The sequence below is a fragment of the Bison bison genome, unplaced genomic scaffold, assembly GCF_000754665.1.
Source record: "Bison bison bison isolate TAMUID 2011002044 unplaced genomic scaffold, Bison_UMD1.0 scf7180017849896, whole genome shotgun sequence".
NCBI classification, from domain to species: domain Eukaryota; kingdom Metazoa; phylum Chordata; class Mammalia; order Artiodactyla; family Bovidae; genus Bison; species Bison bison.
The window spans coordinates 642,294-661,777 of NW_011480469.1; the positions used below are offsets into that span (position 1 = coordinate 642,294).

Sequence of the window (19,484 nt, forward strand, 5' to 3'; positions counted from 1 at the left end):
AGTGGATTAAAGCACAACAAACATATAAAAAGCCATGCATTCGCTACATTTTCTTAAATTTACTGGTCACTATACAAATTTGCTAGAATAAAATTTTTGACTCTGATAATTGGTAAATAAAGCTGCTGCTGCTGCTGCTGCTAAGTTGCTTCAGTCATGTCTGACTCTATTCGACCCCACAGACAGAAGCCCACCAGGCTCCCCTGTCCCTGGGATTCTCCAGGCAAGAACACTGGAGTGGGTTGCCATTTCCTTCTCCAGGTAAATGAAGCTAATGAACCACAAAAGAAATAATGGTCACTTGGAGAACTGGCCAAACAGGAGGCTGGTCATTTGGTAAATTGATTTAGAGAAATTCAAAGAGAGAGACAGAAAGACTTTCATTGTGGTTCAGTGGCTAAAACGCCAAGCTCCCAATGCAGGGGGCCTCGGTTTGAGCCCTAGTCAGGGAACTAGATCCTGCAAGCCACAACTGAGACCCAGCACAGCCAAGAAATAAAAATAAATATTAAGAAAAAGAGAGACAGAGAAAGAGGAGAGAGACAGAGACTGAGAGACAGAGATAGGAAAATGGATTCATGATGCATTACACCATGAATTTCCCTCCTCAGCATCTTCTGCCCATCTCCTGCCCTAGAAGGTTTCTACCACTTTATTCCTATATCAGGACCAAAAATAGTCACTCCATATAATTTCATTTGAATGTATTACTCCTCCTATCAGATGAGATTTAACAAAATGCCCTCGAATTGCCACTCTAAATTAGACTAACACAGTTTGTTTTAAATCAGAAAATCTAACAAAACTCTTCATGGGGATTTAAATTCAACAGGATCTTACAACATGCCAAGGTTTTACTGATCATCTATGACTATATGGCAAATTATTTAAGATATCAGTATCTCATTTAACTTTTGTTAGTAGGTTTGGGAGAGGATCACTCACATTTTACAAATGAGAAACTCATTTACAAGCGAGGGCAGTTAAGTGACTTGGCTAAAATCATGCATTGAGTTAAGAGACAGATGGAATTCCAAGAGAAATTCATGGACTACCTCTGATTGCCCATAGCAAAGAAAAAGAGATCAAAGGATGCTGGACATAGTCAAAGTTTGTGGTGATACAACATTACTAAAAATACCCCAGTGATGAATTGCTTATTAACTATTTCCCTTGTAAGAAAACCACATGACTCTACAGGAATATAAGAATAAGTTTATTTGGTACATGTGGCCTTGGGAAAATTATTTCATCTAAGATTTTGGAGCAGGAAGAAGTCATCAAGTTCATTCCAGTCCAAATTATTGTTTTCTAGATTAGAAACATACCTAGAGAGAAACACTTGACAGCCCAAAGTCAGTGAATTAGCAGCTTGAGAGTAAAGGTATTAGCCACCTTAGATACCACCATTGCCCTGCAGCAGTGGGGGGATAAGGGGATGGACCTTAAGTAGTAAAGAATCCAACTGCCAATGAAGGAGACTCGGGTTCAATCCCTGGTCCAGAACCCTACATGCCAAGGAGCATGTACTGAGCATCACAACTACTGAGCCTGTGCTGTAGAGCCAGGGAGCCGCAACTACTGAAGCCCTGGTGCCCCAGAGCCCACGCTCTGCAACAAGAGAAGCCCCTGCAATGAGAAGCCAGGCACTACAACTAGAGAGAAGTGCCTGCTCGCAAGCAAGGAGCTCCCGCTTGCTGCAATTAGAGAAGAGCCCGTGCAGCAGTGAAGACTAAGCACAGCCAAATAAGTAAATAAAGCCTGGTTAAAAGCCATTTCTCCTCCATGAAATGCAACTCACACTAACCCAAAGCTTCCATTGATTTATTTAAACAGCTTTTTCTAAACTTATTGCATAAGCTCACTCTCTCTCTCTTCCCAGATCTATAAGAAACTTAAGGTTCAAGTTTGAGTCTTTGTATTTCCCCCTACCTGCTCACACACACACACACAGCACAGTGCCGTAGTACTCAGAGTGTTCAATGACTATGCAAGGGGGCAAGTGAGAAAAGCCAGTCGTTTGATACATGTATGGAGCCTCACCTCCACTACATAACACAACAAAACAAATCGCTATGGAGGGGGCGAGGAAGTTTTTTTTTTAATGAAAAAAGAACTTTAACTTGCAAACTTTGTCAGAGGAGAAATTAAAACTACTTTTAGATTCACCTTTAGATACATTTCTTCATTCTCCAAGTTACTTATATGCATGGAAAGGGATTTAAATACAAAAGATTAAACAAGTTCTTAAAAAATACAGATCTCTGCTTGGAGAGTAAGAAGGATTCAATCCTTACAAATTTAAAAAGTCAAGATGAGTTTTAAAAAGAATTCTCAGCCCTGTTTAGCCTTATTGTAATGACAAGCCATCCACTATTCTTAATCAGTCTGAGTATCTCTTGAAAGTGCAGAAATTAATACTCAGTCAGGTCTGACTCTTTGTGACCCCTATGGTCTGTAGCCTGCCAGGCTCCTCTGTCCATAGGATTTCCCAGGCAAGAATACTGGAGTGGGTTGCCATTCCCTTCTCCAGGATACCTTCTTAATTATTATTATTTTTTATCTGTCTGGAAAAGAAGGAAAAAGTATGTGAGCTAGAAAGGCCTTTTATCAAAATACCAAAGACTACCAAACATTGTATAAACTGCATTGGTAATGATAAAAAAAAAAAACAACAACTTGCTGTTGATGAAACCAGAGTGGCACTGGCACAGTGTGATACTGCTCCTTTAACCCAGATATTAAAACACAGGATGAACAAATTTCATGATTTAGTTATTATACCCTCTTTACCCAGGTCGTCACATTCAGTGACCACTGCCTTGACCACATACCACTGTGGAACTCTGCAACCAAACACCCCTGTATTCTATTTCTCCACAGAAGTTATCTATCTAGCCTCTGACTGGACCAGTAATTAAGAGATGGCCTTGGTCAGTATACACTCAACGTGCATCAGTTCCAACCCAGCTCATCACTGGACCACTGCCCAGGAGACCTTGAGATCAAAATGGTCCATCTGGAGGAAAATGGGATGATCTAGACATCTCTGCTCCCTCGTCACTTAGAAGGGCAGTATTTCCTGATATGTGCCCCGGGAAACACTGTTCATGAGAATGAATGCCTTAAAAAAAAAACAAAGCCAGATTCCATGGTCAACTACATGTGGGAGAGACCATACTCGGAAACTTCCTTTGGGAGTTCACAATGCACATTGGTATATTGCTGTTGTATAATTGCTAAGTTTCAAGTCTGACTCTTTTGCAACCCCATAGACTGTAGCCCGCCAGGCTCTTTGGGATTTCCCAGGCAAAAATACTGGAGTGGGTTGCCGTTTCCTCCTCCAAGGGTTCTTAGCGTTGTGAAAAGTCCTACAGCAAAGAACTCTGTAGTATTTTAATTCAGCAAGCCCTAAATTTATTTGACTATGAACCTTCTTTCCAGTAACACCTTTAATACTTAAACACAGAGTGGGAAATGCTGAGATTACATTTGACAGTTACATAGCTTCAGATCTAACTATGAGACCACTCATGGTTTCCCTATCCAAGAATTGTTGCTCAACAAAGGTTAGTGTAGGGACTTCCCTGGAGGTCCAGTGGTTAAAAATCCACCTTCCATTGGAGGGGATGTGGGTTTGATCCCTGGTCAGGGAACTAAGATCCCACATGCCCTGGGGCAATTAAGCCCAACCACACTGTGACAAAGACCCAACACAGCCAATAATTAATCAATTATTTTTTTTAAAAAAGACAAAGGATGAAGGTGTGCTCAGTCACTTCGGTAGTGTCCAACTCTTTGCGACTCTATGGACTACAGCCTGCCAGAGTTAGAGTAGGAATTAAACTAGAAATGGAATGTTCAGGATATCTGAAAACCAAATTGCAATGTAATCTGTAAATTTTACCCTAATGTAAGGAAAACATATATTTCTTTAAAACCAACAGAAAAAAAAATTATAGGTGACAATTACAAGGTCCAAAGAAGTATATTCTTTATAAAAAGATTTGTTATGATGGGCCTACAACTCAATATGCATGTTTTTTTATGGGCAAAGTGAAATAGGGAACAAAATGATTACTCAAATAATTCAAGTCAACTGCTCTTTCTACAAATAATATAACTTTGTCTGTTAATTTAATCCAAGCTTGCTGGGTTTGAATGTGGACATGGAGGAGAAAGTGGGAGCCAAGGCCATCAGTAAAGTTCTTGCAATTCTCCACTTAACTGCTTAAATGCACTTTATTAATAAATAAAGCCTTAGGTACAGTTATTTGATCACCTTTGAAACCACTAAGGAAATACGCAGAATATTCTATGGTATAATACACTGAAAATCCCAATATCTGAGAATTCATGTTCCCACATTACTGAGAACCCAATTTACTGTGAAAAGAAAGATCTGATCACTGGATACTATGGGTCCTTGTACCAAAATCTTCTAAAAATCAATTTTCTCAAACATAAAACATCACCTGAGACAAAATTTATAGATTTCCTTTCTAACTTGAAGTACCTCCAGTAATAGAATTAAAATCTATTCACATTTATGAAGGGAAAATCCTGATACCATGAAATTGATCTCTATTTCAGACTATTAAATTTTTTCAATTGAACACTCTCAGACTCATGTCAACCCATAAAAAGATTTGTTCAGGTTTAAGTTTGAACACTTTGCCTATTTTATTCTTTCAAACTGAGAATCTTAAAAACACAAGTATGAAAAGTTCTCCCTTTTCCAAAACACAGTTGGTAAAAATGTCACACAGTAACACAGTCTTAATCAAAGAGAAAACATTCAAAGACTTCCGCCTCCTAAAATCTGAAGGGGGAAGGTTGCTGTTCATGAACTTGAATTTTAACACTTTAATGTTAGAACGAACTTTGTCTTCACTCATTGCATTTTAGCTTAGTGGTCAAAAATGATCATGGTTTCAAGGAGTTCTAATGGCAGTGCCTTACCAGTGTAGATGCTGGCATTGGAAGCTGGAATACCAAACTGTGACTCGATGAACTTGGGGATGAAGGTAATGAAAGCAGTTACAATGGCACTCTCAGCTGTGTATGACAAACTCACAAAAAGGAATGTCATGTTGCTTAAGATCCTGACAGCTGCTCTTGGTAGGTCTACAAAATGACAAAAATGACAAATGAATGTTATAAACAAGGGATGGAAAAGAAAAAGAAAATTGAACTGCTTTTGAAATGAACTGGAAATAGCCATTCAGCAATATAGGAAAACCTGATGAATGATTAGAATTCATCCCCTTTATTAAATAGACTTGGGTGTTTTTTTTTTTAATTGTTCAACTAGGATAAGGAAATTTAACAAAGATGCTAAAAACATACCCATATACAAATATCCTTCTAAGAAGGAGGCAACCTATGACTTCTGTTTCAAAAACTGCTTAGAATAAATGAACTGCATTTTTTTTATTGATTAAACAATGTTAATCTTTGTTAAGACCCTGAAGACTATTAAATGTGTGAAGTACCTGCAATATAGCCCTAAATTAATCGTTTTCGCTTTGCCCAACTAACACTTCTCTGAGTAAATGCACTTCTGACATGCCCGCTCTCTGGCCTGACATGGCAAACGCCCAGAGCAGAGGAACTGGTACATGCTACTGGACATCTGTTCTTCCCGTCTCATTAAGAAACAGGAAATAATACAATTAGAAGGGTAGAAGAGATAAGGTCACCAAGTCAGATATTTCCAGGGACTTTGGATTGAGGAACAAACAGAAATGATATTCGAAGGAGCCAGACAGTCCAGAGGTGGGGCTCTGTACCTGTCCAGCTGCCTCTCAAGGAAAAGAGAAAAGGCTCACTTGAATCTAGGCATTTATTTCACAAAAACTGTCATATATATGCTTCAAGATGCATGTTCAGTTTCATTGCAGCATGGTTTATAAAAGCAAAAATTTAGGAGAAAAAACTAAATGTTCATCAATGGTGTTAGGTTGGTGATGTTAGTTACTCAGTCGTGACCCTTTGGACTGCAGTCCGCCAGGCTCCTCTGTCCATAGGATTTTCCAGGCAAGAATACTAGAGTGGGTGACCATTCCTTTCTCCAGATGATCTTCTGGACTTGGATTGAACCTGCATCTCTTGCGTCTCATGCATTGGCAGGCAGGTTCTCTACTACTAGCGCCTCCTGGGAAGCCCATATACATACATGTGTGTGTGTGTGTATAATATTTAAGTAAAAACAAATGAAAACAATGAGTTTACATATGGTTGAATGCATACGTTTCAAAATATATAATACCGAGAAATTCTGTAAACAGGAATAAGACTGGGAAAGAGAAACAAGAAAAGATTCTTGAGTGTATGCTTTTGTATTTTTTGCATATTTGTAATGTGAGTTAACCCACATGTGCATGAACTTTATACATCTTCATAGAAAAGGTAAGCTGCCTTACTTTTGAGATACAGAGTTTCTCAGTTATTAGAACAGTTATCTCCTTATGCTACAATATAATAAAATAATTTCCTAAAAATTAAGCAACAGCTATTATTAAAGCTTCCCTGATGGCTCAGTGGTAAAGAATCGCCTGCAATGCAGGAGACCCATGTTCAACCCCTGAGTCGGGAAGATCCTCTGGAGGAGGGCATGGCAACGCACTACAGTATTCTTGCCTTGGAGAATCACATGGTCAGAGAAGCCTAGTGGGCTACAGCCCATGAGGTTGCACAGAGTCGGATACAACTGAAGCTACTAACCAGCAATAGCATTATTAAAGCTATAATTCGTAGCCTATTCACTAGAATTTAAGACTTAGTCAAGACTGTTTATTATCATTTTGAAATGCAAACTGACTTTAATGTTCTATATCATAATTTAATTGCTTAAAGTTTAAATAAATATTTTAAAAGTAAAATTAAGATGCATACTTTATTTTTTTAACATAGGTAAACACACCAGAAAAAAATATAAAATATTTCATAAAATTATCCAATATTCTCTTATAAATACTGCAAATCAAAATGCATTCTCCAAAATTAAAAATTAGAAAGTTAAGAAGATTTTTTTTCCCATGGACATTTAAAGATTCAAATTAAACTAAATGGTAAATTAAAAGCCAACACGTTGAATCTAAAACATCTGGGAAAATATACAATAAACCTTGCAAACCCAAGAAGATAACATATGTATAACATGAATATTTTAAGATACTAGTTTTTTGTAAGAAAAACTGATTTTTCTTGTATACCCATTTAGCATGATAAAATAGCCTTCTAATTTCAAAGCTAACTAAAAATACATGTCATGTTTTTCTCTCTTTTATTAAAAAAAACAAAAACCTATTACTTAAGAAGAATTTAGCAAACATTCAGACTCTGAACAACTCTAAGCTAGTTTCCTTTTTTCTTCCACCTTCCTCCTCCCCTATTGTTCGAACTAAACTTTCAAACTACATGCCCTGCAGGGGGTAACGGGGGTACGGGGTGCAGATCTCCAGGATTGTCTTTGTCTGGTGGGGCTGGTTATCTAGATAGACAGATATGATAGATAATAGATGTGTGTGTGTTTGTGTGTACAAACACACATTTCCTATCTAACAAGACAGAAGTAGTGACATACTGGTAGCAATGAACCCACCTAGCACCCAGTTCTTGGTTTCTAGATGCCACTTTCCACTAAAAGGAACCAGAAGTCCTCGGCAGTTGGCGGTTTAGTTGCTAAGTTGTGTCCAACTCTTGCGACACCATGGACTGCAGACTCCTCTGTCAATGGGCTTTCCTAGGCAATACTGAAATGGGTTGCCGTTTCCTTCTTCAAGGCAATTTCCTGACCCAGGGACTGAACCAGATTCTCCTGCTTGGCAGATTCTTTATCACTGAGCCACCCCAAAGTCCTTGGAGAAATTATTAATTCATGTGTTACTTAAGCTTCCTTCAATTCAGTTCAGTTCAGTCACTCCGACTGAAAGACTCTTTGCTACCCCATGGACTGCAGCATGCCAGGCTTCCTTGTCCATCACCAACTGGATGGAATCAGCTTCCTTCAGGCATGAGTTATACTATTATTGGCTGTGGGTTCAATATTAATGAAACAACCTATATTAAATAAGGTGTCTTTCAACAGAAACACAAGGTTATATATTGATTGATGATTATATTGTGATGCAAAGTTAACCCAGATTTCCCCCAGAGCAATGCTTCAGCATTCTCTAACACAGTGTTTACCACAACTTTACAGAACAAAACTACCACAAATAACAAGAATCAACTGTATTTGTACTTAGTTGCTCAGTCGTGTCTGACTCTTTGCGACCCCCTGAACTGTAGCCTGCCAGGTCCCTCTGTCCATGGGATTCTCCAATCAAGAATACTGGAGTGGGTAGTCATACCCTCCCCTCCAGGGGATCTTCCCAAACCAGGGATTGAACCAAGGTCTCCTGCATGGCAGGCAGATTCCTTACTGTGTGAGCCATCAGGAAAGCCCATGAATACTGGAGTGGGTAGCTTATCCCTTCCCCAGAGGATCTTCCCAACCCTGGAATCAAACCGTGGTCTCCTGCACTGCAGGCAGATTCTTTACCAGCTCAGCTACCAGGGAAGCCCCAACTGTCTTTATACCACCTCGAAGTACTTTCTCACAGAGTACCTATAATTTACTTATTGATTTAAAAATGCAATATACTTGGTAATTTTGGAGTGCAGGGGCCTGGCAGATCCAATCCCATTCAAGATAGGAGAGTTTACACAACTGGTAACAGGGCAGATTAACATTGTGTGGCTTCTGTGAAGACACTGAGACAGCATCTTTTCTGTGTCTACAAACGAGCATAGATCAGGAGGCAACATCATCAAACCCAAATTCTATAAAGTTACTGGCTTACAATTTTTTAAAAGATCAAGGTCATAAAATATTAGGGTAGATGAGGAACTGATCCAAATTGACGGACCAAAACACCACAACTAAATATTAATACAATCTGTGATGGCAGATTGGTTTGGACATAAAGTCCAATGTAGGGATAACAGGCAAAATTTGAATGGGGCCTACGGTCTAGATGGTAGCACTGGATTAATGTTAATTCCCTGATTTCCATGGCTGCCCTGTGGTCCTGCAATAGAGTATCCTTGACTTAGGACACAGTGAAGTACTGGGGGTCAGTAACTTCACAAATCTGTCAGAAACATTAACAATCGGGGAACTGGGGCTCAGGGAACCCAGGAGTTCTGTGTGTTATTTCTGTGGCTTTTATTGTAATTCAAAATTATTTTACAAAGTTTCAAAAGCAAAGTTAGCAAAGAAGCTGCTGGATCTATCAATTTGCAGCCAAATATTAATTTTTATGCTAATATATCTTAGATAAGTTTTTTGGTGTCATTTATAACTGTGTCATGGTAAAATCAAAGATGCGGTAAAAAGAATGATGGAGGGACTTCCCTGGTGCTCTAGTGATTAAGAAACCATCTTCCAAAGCAGGGGACCCGGGTGCGACTCCTGGTCAAGGAACTAAGATCCTACATGCTGCAGGACAACTAAGCCCATGCACCACAACTACTGAGCCCGCACGCTGAAACAAAGACCCAACACAGCCAAAACATAAATAATTTTTTAAAAAAGAATGATAGAGGGACTAACTAATGGTAGTAATTATCATTTTTTTGATCACTGAATGCTAGGAACTCTTACAAATTCACTTACAAGGACAATCTGACACTAAAACTAGAAATGCCTTTAACAGCAGTACTATAGAAATAAAACTTAATACAAACCTCCAAAATTCAAGAGAATATAATACAAGGTAGACAAGACTTAGAAATCACTTTGAGAAGTGCTGCTATCACTGGCAGATCCCTTGCTGGTTCCCACATGCACCTCAATGGCAGTGCAGGTAACCCAGCCAGCCAGTACCCACACCTGGACTCAGGTGCTAAACTCCAGTCACCACAGGGCTGTTTGTTAGTCTGTCCGTCGTATCTGCCTCCTAGCGATCCCATGGACTGGAGGCCGCCAGGCTCCTGTCCATGGGATTCTCCAGGCAAGAATACTGGAGTGGGTTGCCATTCATTTCCTTCGCCAGGGGATCTGTCTGAGCCAGATCTCCTGCATTGCAGGAGGAGTCTTTACCATCTGAACCACCAGGGATTCTCACCACAGGGCTATGCTACAACAAATTTGATGTGGTCCCTCCCCTTGAGCTTGCATCAAAGGTAATCCCTTGACCATTAGTCAAAGTTTCAGAAAATCTGAGCTACATGGTGTGCTTGGATTCTTATGGAAGCTGCCAGGGACAGCCTTAGCAAGTGCAGACACTGTAGGGTACGGAGTTGGAGAAGGCAAGGTTCAGAAAAAGAACAAGACTGAGACCGGCACTTTACAGGAACAGCTAAGCTAGCTAAGTCGCTTCAGTTGTGTCCGACTCTGTGTGACCCCGTAGACGGCAGCCCACCAGGCTCCTGCATCCATGGGATTCTCCAGGCAAGAGTACTGGAGTGGGTTGCCATTGCCTTCTCCAATGGAACAGATCACGTTAAATGAGGTGAGAAGGGGCAGCAGTCAGATTAGTGAGCTGCTGCCCTTACCCAAGAAAAGACTAAGTATATATAGGCATGTATGTGGAAAGCTACTGTCTTAAGGGGGCCTGTTCTTCTCCAGGGTTGTTCAGAGTAGTTATCTCTTAAATGGCTGGGGCAAGGAATTTTGGAGATTGGCCAGAGGCTGGACCAGCTGGGAGCTGGCGTAATCAACCTAGTGTCCATTTTTTTGGTGAGAGAGTTCTTTGTTTTGCATAGAATGGTGGGGAGGACCTGGAGGGGAGTTTTAACTCCAGGCTATTTTGAGCCCTGTAACTTTCCTTCAGACACCACACCTACTGTTCTCCAATGCCTCACAGTGCACAGTACAATGAGGCAGCAGGTATTGATAGATTTCTTTTTTTTTATAATTGACCACCTTAACTGTTTTTTTAAAATTATTTATTAATATTTTGGCTGTGCTGAGTCTTTGTTGCTGCACCAGCTTTTCTCTAGTTGTGGGGAGTGGGAACTACTCTCTAGCTGCGGTGTGGGGGCTTCCCATCGCGATGACTTCTCTTGTTTCCAAGCACAGGCTCTAGAGCACAGGCTCAGTAGTTGTGGTGCATGGGCTTAGTTGCTCTTTGGTATGTGGGATCTTCCTGGCCCCATGTCTCCTGCACTGGCAGGCGGATTCTTTACCACTGAGCCACCAGGAAAGCCCAGGTTTGTCAGTTTTTGACCATCAGCAAATGTGCTCCAGTATGAGAGCACATTGAGCTCCTGAACCACTAACCTGCTGACCGTGAATAGAAACAGCGGCCATCAGGACCCAAAATACATTATAAGTGATTACTAGCCATAGTACAATCCTGCTTGCTTAAATCTAATGAGTATTTATATATATATTTCAAAGTAGACACTACTCTGATGGACATTAGTCCTGAAATAGAGCAGGACCCTGCGGTCCTTCTGGCCCCCTCCCATGTCCTCTGCCTGCCTTTTGTCTGTGAAAAAACTTTAGCCAAAGACTAAGTTTAATTGGAGAAGTGAGAAAATGCAGAAACAAAGGAAAACAGTCAAAGGAAAGCAAATACTAATAATGTAGTCATAAGCATAGTCAAGGATCTTTAGTTCCTTCTCAAGGGCTAGGGATAATATTCTGAGCCTTATCCTGTGAACTGTCTTATAGATACTGAAACCCCCACCAGGTCTAAGAAGTAAACTGCATGATGACCAAACTACAGCCATGACATTAACTGCCCTAATTCCAATAACTGGCCTCAAGGAAATAGAAACCAACCAACCCTGGAACTGAAGATTCACTGTTCCTTACAACCAAGATGATGCTGATCAGACCACTGATGACCAATTTCAAGATGAGCGTCAGAGCTGACTGTGCTTTTCTACATGTAGCCCCCTCCCTCCACCTATAAAAGCTTTTGCCCCCTGATTGTCAGGGTGGAGGAGTCGAATTTGGACAAGCATCCAGCCGTCTTCCCAGTTGCCAGCATCCAAAATAAAGCAAACTTTCCTTTTCACCAAACTGGCCTCTTTAAGATCACCAAACTGATCTTTGAGTGACAAGCAGACAGATCCCACTTTTGGTTACAGTCCCACAGTTAATTTGCACTGAGTATTTTAAGTGTGCTCTTTTTTAGGAATTCTTTGCTATGGCTGTTACCATTTACCTTTTGCCTCCTAAGCTGAAGGTACAACAAAATAAATGTAAAAGAGAAATTAAACAAAGAATTCTAGAGAAGATGAAATGAATGGATAAAGAAGATGTGGCATATGTTTACAATGGAACCCTACACAGCATGAGAAAGAATCGGATTCTGCCATCTGCAACATGATGGACCTAGAGAGTATTATGCTTAGTGAAATGTTAGACAAAGAAAGACAAACACTCTGTAATCACTTATATGTGTAATCTAAAAAGTAAAACAAATGCATATAGCAAACCAGAAACAGACTCACATAAACAAACCATGGGTTACCAGTGAGAAGAGGAAAGGGGTGCGGGCAAGATAGAGGTAAGGGATTAAGAAATACAACTACTATGTATAACATGGGCTTCCTTGGTGGCTCATCGGTAAAGAATCAGCCTGCAAAACAGGAGACATGGGTTCCAGCCCTGGGTGGGGAAGATCCCCTGGAGGAGGGCATGGCAACCCACTCCAGTATTCTTGCCTGGAGAATCCCCATGGACAGAGAGAAGCCTGGCAGGCTACAGTCCATGGGGTCACAAAGAGTTAGACAAAACTAAGCAACTATGCACACACATGTATAAAATAAACAAGCCACAGGCATATATTATACAGCACAGGGAATATAGCTACTGTTTTCTAATAACTTTAAATGAAGTATAAAGCATAAAAATGCTATATCACTATGTTCCACATCCAAAACTCAATCAATAGTGTAAATTAACTATGTGTGCTCAGTTTTGTCTGACTTTTTGTGACTCTTTGGACTATAGACTGTCAGGCTCCTCTGTCCACAGGATTTTTTAGGCAACAATACAGAGTGGGTTGCCATGCCCTCCTCCAGGGGATCTTCCCGACCCAGGAATTGAAGCCACACCTCCTGTGTCTCCTACAATACAGGGGGATTTTTACCCTCTGACCCATCAGGGAAGTTCTGTGCAATGCTGTGTTTAGTCACTCAGTCATGTGACTCTGTGACCCCATGAACTGTAGCCTGCCAGGCTCCTCTGCCCATGGGGATTCACCAGGCAAGAATAATGGAGTGGGTCGCCATGCCCTCCTCCAGGGGATCTTCCCAACCCAGGGATTGAACCCAAGTCTCCCGAATTGCAGGTGGATTCTTTACCATCTGAGCCATCAGGGAAATCCATGAATACTGGAATGGGTAGCCTATCCCTTCTCCAGAGGATCTTCTCGACCCAGGCATTGAACTGGGGTCTCCTGCATTGCAGGTAGATTCTTTGCCAGCTGAGCTACCAGGGAAGCCCTACACTTCAATAAAAAAATAAAAAGAAATGCATCATATTTCCTTGAAAAAAAGAAATAAGATATAAACAGAACAGCACATCAAAGCCAGCAAAAAGATTCTTTCTGGGCTTCAAATTTGACCCTTGGTTTCCTGGCCACAAAAGCACAAAGTTGTATAATCATCGTTAACAGAAACATCCTAATTTTCTCCTAAGAAACAAAGCTTTGCTCCATGTTCTAAAGCACTAGATTCTCACAGCGTGGTCCCTGGACCATCTGCAACAGCATCACCTGGAAACTTGTCAAAATGCAGATTCTCAGGTCACATTCTCAGGTCACACCTCGGTCTAGCACCCTGAGCTCTTTGAAGCCCTCATGATGCTTCCTAGGTAGACTAAGTTTGAGAACCTCTGTTCTCACTGTTCTCAAGAAATAGAGTTTTGTATAAAGCACTCAGAGCAATGCTCCTATGGCAAATACAGGGAATTCAGGTAACAGCTTTTAATAAGAGCTGCAAACCTAAAAATAAAGTTAAAGTCAGCAAAAAAGCTAAGGCAAAATACAAGAGGCTAAGATGGCTTAGTCCAGGCACATGGCTACTGGTGATTCCTCTTTGAGTCTAGTATTGCCTGTAACATATCCCATGCTATATTAGGTTTAAACCACAGAGCAAAGAGACACATGCAACAGTTCTGGACGTTCTTGGGCAACTCACACTCAGAATTCATTCATTCCGCCCCTTTACTCCTCTCTCCACCATCTGAGCTTGAAACCCTGAAACCATCTTGGATACCTCCATTCCCATCATTCCATGAGTCCATGTGAGTGTGCTCAGTGCGCTGGATTCTTTGCGACCCCATGGACTGTAGCCCACTAGGCTCCCCTGCTCATGGGATTTCCCAGGCAAGAAAACTGGAGTGGGTTGCCATTTCCTCCTCCAGGGGATCATCCCAAGCCAGGGATTGAACCTGCATCTCCTGCGTTGCAGGCGGATTCTTTACCACTGCAACACCTGGCAAGCCCATAATTCCCATAGCAATTGCCATATCCTATACACACAACTTCTTCCCTCCATTTTCATCATTCATTAATTTATTCATCAAATATTTACTGAGTATCTACTAGACAGTGGGAATTCATCAGAGAACATGATGGACCAATTAAAAAAAAAAGAAAACCTTGCCTTTGTGGAGCTTACCAAGATGATCAATAAGTAAAACATAGAGTATGTTAGATAAGTGATCAGTGCTAAGGAGAAAAATTAAGGAAAGAAAGAGGTAAGAAGCTTTGGAGGAAAAGGTAGAAATTTTTAAATAGGGTGGCTGGGTAAGGCTTCATTAGAAAGGGATTGTTTGAGTAATACCCTGAAGGAAGTGAGGGGCCTTATGGAGAAAACTCCCAGCACAGGAACGGCAAGAACAGCTGCCCAGAGGTGAGCGTGTGCTTGGTATACTCGAGCAACAGTGATGAGCCCGATAGGGTTGAAGCAGAATCCAACTGCAGGAAAGAAATGGCCCCAAGCAGGTACCCAGGGGTTAGATTGGGAAACCACAGAAGCTTGGAGCCCAGGAGCGGCACTTTAACAGGATCCTTTTGACTGCAGAGTTGCAAACAACTGAAAGGGGACAAGGAGGAAATTCCCTGGTGGTCCAATAGTTAGGGCTTTGGGCTTCCACTGCAGGGGGCATGGGTTCAATCCCTGATCCTGCATGTCATGCGGTGAGGCCAACAAACAAACAAACACCAACAAAGAAAAACTTAGTTTAGCAGGCTGCTGTCCTTTCCATCTCTACTAGGCAAAACCACCATCACCTCTCTGGAGCTCTGTCCATAGCTTTCTACCTTGTCCCCCTCCTTCCACTCCACTCCCTTCTCTCCCTAATTTAACAGGACCTAATGGAGGGCCTCGGAGAAGGCAATGGCACCCCCACTCCAGTACTCTTGCCTGGAAAATCCCATGGATGGAGGAGCCTGGTGGGCTGCAGTCCATGGGGTCGCTAGGAGTCGGACACGACCAAGCGACTTCTCTTTCTCTTTTCACTTTCATGCATTGGAGAAGGAAATGGCAACCCACTCCAGTGTTCTTGCCTGGAGAATCCCAGGGACAGAGGAGCCTGGTGGGCTTCTGTCTATGGGGTCGCACAGAGTCGGACACGACTGAAGCGACTTAGCAGCAGCAGCAGCAATGGAAGGCCTGCCAAAGGCTGCTCAAACCTCTCCACTACTCAATCGAGACGAGTTTCATTAAAGCTAGAACTTTAGCTCTCTACACACAAGATGGCTCTAACTGACCTTCCCAACTTCATCCCCCAGGGCTCCGTCATGTACAGCCAACACACCAACCACAATGCACTTGCTCAGCATTTTCAAATGCATCTACACATCTGATCTTCTTGCCTTTACTGTCTCTTCCTGGAACACTCACACCATCCCACATCCACCTACCGACATCCTTCCAGTTTTCCAGGAAAGATAAATCTCACCTTCTCCATGAAACTTTCCCTGGCCCCTCAACTAGACACTCCCTCGCCTGTCTGTGACCTTCACACCATGGTGTCTATCTTCTTTTTTTGGTCATTAGTATATTTCCATCTGTACTCATCCTGTCTCCCTCAGTGGACTACAAGCTCTATGAGGGAAAATCATGGCTGACTCATCTTCTAATCTGCCATAGCTTGGAGTGCAGCAGCTTTAACAGAATAAGCAGTCATTGAATTAAACGATGACAACATAACCTTCTAGTGATCAAAATTCTTTGACTTCCAATGGCCTCTGTTTTTTAAATTTTATTTTAGTTGAAGGATAATTGGTTTACAATATTGCATTGGTTTCTGCCATACATCAACATGAACCAGTCATAGGTACACATATGTCCCCACCCTCTTGAATGTCCCTGCTACCTCCCATCCTTCTAGGTTGTTTCAGAGCCCCAGTTTGAGTTCCCTGAGTCATACAGTAAATTCCTATTGGCTAGCTATTTAACATGCAGTAAGGTATACTTTCTATGCCACTCTCTCTATTCATCCCTCCCTCTCCTTCCCCCACTGTGTTCACAAATCCATTCTCTATGTCTGCATCTCCATTGCTGCTAAGTCGCTTCAGTCATGTCCGACTCTGAGCGACCCCATAGACTGCAGCCCACCAGGCTCCTCCATCCATGGGATTTTCCAGGCAAGAGTACGGGAGTGGGGTGCCATTGCCTTCTCCATTACTGCCCTGCAAATAGATTCATCAGTACCATCTTTCTAGATTCCATATATATGCATAAATATATGTTATTTTTTTTTCTTTTGGCTTACTTCACTCTGTATAATAGACTCTAGGTTCATCCACCTCATTAGAACTGATTTAAATGTGTTCCTTTTATGGCTGAGTAATATCCCATTGTGTATATGTACCACAGCTTCTCTATCCATTCATCTGTTGAGGGACATCTAGGTTGCTTCCATGACCTAGCTATTGCACATAGTGCTACAATGAATACTGGGGTACATGTGTCTTTTTCAATTTTGGTTTCCTCAGGGTATAAGCCTAGTAGTGGGATTGCTGGGTCATATGGTAGCTTTATTCCTAGGTTTTTAAGGAAGCTCCATACTGTCTTCTATAGTGGCTGTATCAATTTACATTCCCACCAATAGCACAAGAGGGTCAGTGGCCTCTTCGAATCAATGCATCACCTCAGAGTAACCATTTGACTTAGTTAGGATTATAATATATTCTATTCCAATACAAACAAAAGTCTAGCAGAGCAAGTCTGTCATGTGAAAGTGAAAAGTGAAAGTGTCAGTCACTCAGTCGTGTCCGACTCTTTGTGACCCCATGGACTGTAGCCCACCAGGTTCCTCTGTCCATGGAATTCTCCAGACAAGATTACTGATATGTCACTTCTCCAGGGGATCTTCCCAACTCAGGGATCAAACCCACATCTCCTGCATTGGCAGGCAGATTTTTTACTGTCTGAGCCACCAGAGAAGCCACAAAAATCTGTCATGCTTTATGCTATGTAATAATGCTAAGCAATTAAGCTTAGAAGTTAAAAGTGAACACAAAAATAAACATTTTCTTATGATTAACTGCCACCAAACATTTTCTGCTTAAGAATAAGAAGAAAACCAGTTAAATTTGGAAGGCTTTTAAAATACCAGACCCCAAGCCTCAGAAAAATTGATCCACTTAAATATTTTAACTGTTTATTTTTATGGTAAGATGTCGAAGCCATCAGTGCTAATCTCTTTATGGGAAGGTGCTGCAGATCCACTAAAAACTCTTACTTTCTCCTTTGTGGTTGTTTTAAAACAGTTTTATTCCTGCATAATTTATAATAAGAACCTAGAAACACTGAGTCAGATTTTCCCCGTGTCTATCATTAAAATGTGGAGGCAGTGGGTGGAAAGCGAAGTGCATTTTCTTCTTGCATTCTCTGCAATAAAGCTTTTCAAAGAGCACTATCCTATATGGTTTAAATCATTTTTGATTTTAGGAACCAAAAAATACCAACTTGGCCACTCTTTATACCTTCTCTTTGAAGAAACTAATATTGATGTATGAATTTCAAATATAAAGGATAAAAGGAGCCTTACTCCAAAAAACAGGACAAGAAAAAAGATCTGGGAATCACACTGTGGTTTAACTCAAAATGGAATCTTAGCAATCAATCTTTCATTCAAGACCTAAATAGTAACAGACATGAGTAAGAAAAAAAATCCTGAAAAAAAGAATTATACATGGAAAAACTTGTGTTATAATTTTTATATGTCAGTTGGTCAAGTGTAAAACTGCAAAGTGTGTATTAAATAGATATTTAAAATTAAAAAAAAAAGACCTAGTGTATCTCAGCTTTGTAATACAAATTTTGTCTGTAGTAGAATGATTCTCAGAGATGTAATTGAGTCTTTTGAAAATCAGATGAAATATTACACTGTCATTTCCTATAGGTGATAGCTATTAGAAATAAAATGTGCAAAAGATATATATAATTTTAAATACTGTATTTGAACATTATTCCAATATCATCAACATCACTTGAATAATTTTTAGCAGAACATTGTCACTTTATAATCTCATTTAAACAGGATTCCTTTCTAACAGGAGAACATGTTTCCGGAAGTGCCAGTCTAGATACATTTAGAGAGTCCAGTGCAAGTAGAAATAAATAAAATAAGCCAGCTCTGTGTTCTAACCAGAAGGTTCACTGCCAAAGATCACTCATCACAATTAAGGCATAGAGTAAAAAAGTTGGAAATTTATCAGAAACATCTACAAGAAAATCAGAATAAAAATGGAGTTTATAAACCAACTACCCATCACTGTCAAAAGACTCTTCTTAATCTTTACTCTAAAAGAAAATACCTTGAACCATTAAATTGAATACAGAAAAGATGGAGAACACTCCCTAGCAGTACAAGAAGACATTTAACATAAGAGTAGATAGATTCAATTCTGAAAAATAATTTTAAAATCCCATGACAGCTTTTATCACTGTGAATCTGCCTGCCAAAGTGAGCTTTGCCCCAGAAGCAGGTCCTGAGTCAAGGATCCAAGTCCAAGTCATTTATTTGGGGGGTTTGAGAAGCACTGGATGGGGAGTATAGATGTGATGCACAGGACTGGGCAGCTTACAACAGATTGTCTCACCATGAGGGGACAGAGCTGGGATGCTTACCAGCCATTGGCTAAGACTGCTGTTAGGGGTGGGAGGCCAGAGTGTTAATTCCTTGGCACCTGAAGCCTGCCTCAAGCAGGAGCCAAGCAGTCCACAGCCTAAGAGAAGACCTTCAGGCCAAGAAGACACTCAGACCTTCAGAAGGTCCTGGCCATGGCAGTCCTCACCTTGAAAATGGGAAGCACCCGGAGGACAGCTGGCTCATGAAAGCACTGTCCACCCAGCCTCCTCCAAAGAACTCCATCAACAGTTGCCTCTGCTATTGGTGTTTCCTACCAGTCTTCTCTCTCCCTTTTCTCTGCTATCCAACACAGCATATATTTCACATTCTAGCCATCTACCTCTAAGCCATAAAATAGACAACTTCAGCTCTAGCCTTTATTTCTCCT

The 19,484-nt window shown here is 41.0% G+C and overlaps 1 protein-coding gene across 1 annotated transcript in view; it reads right to left on the reverse strand.

Annotated features, from left to right (window-relative positions):
* The window catches only part of SLCO5A1 (solute carrier organic anion transporter family, member 5A1), a 149,948-nt gene that overhangs the window by 57,495 nt on the left and 72,969 nt on the right, over window positions 1-19,484 (reverse strand). The window contains exon 4 of the mRNA XM_010848201.1: window positions 4,963-5,127. Within this exon, the coding sequence (XP_010846503.1) occupies window positions 4,963-5,127 (165 nt within the window). The remainder of the gene's footprint in view (window positions 1-4,962; window positions 5,128-19,484) is intronic.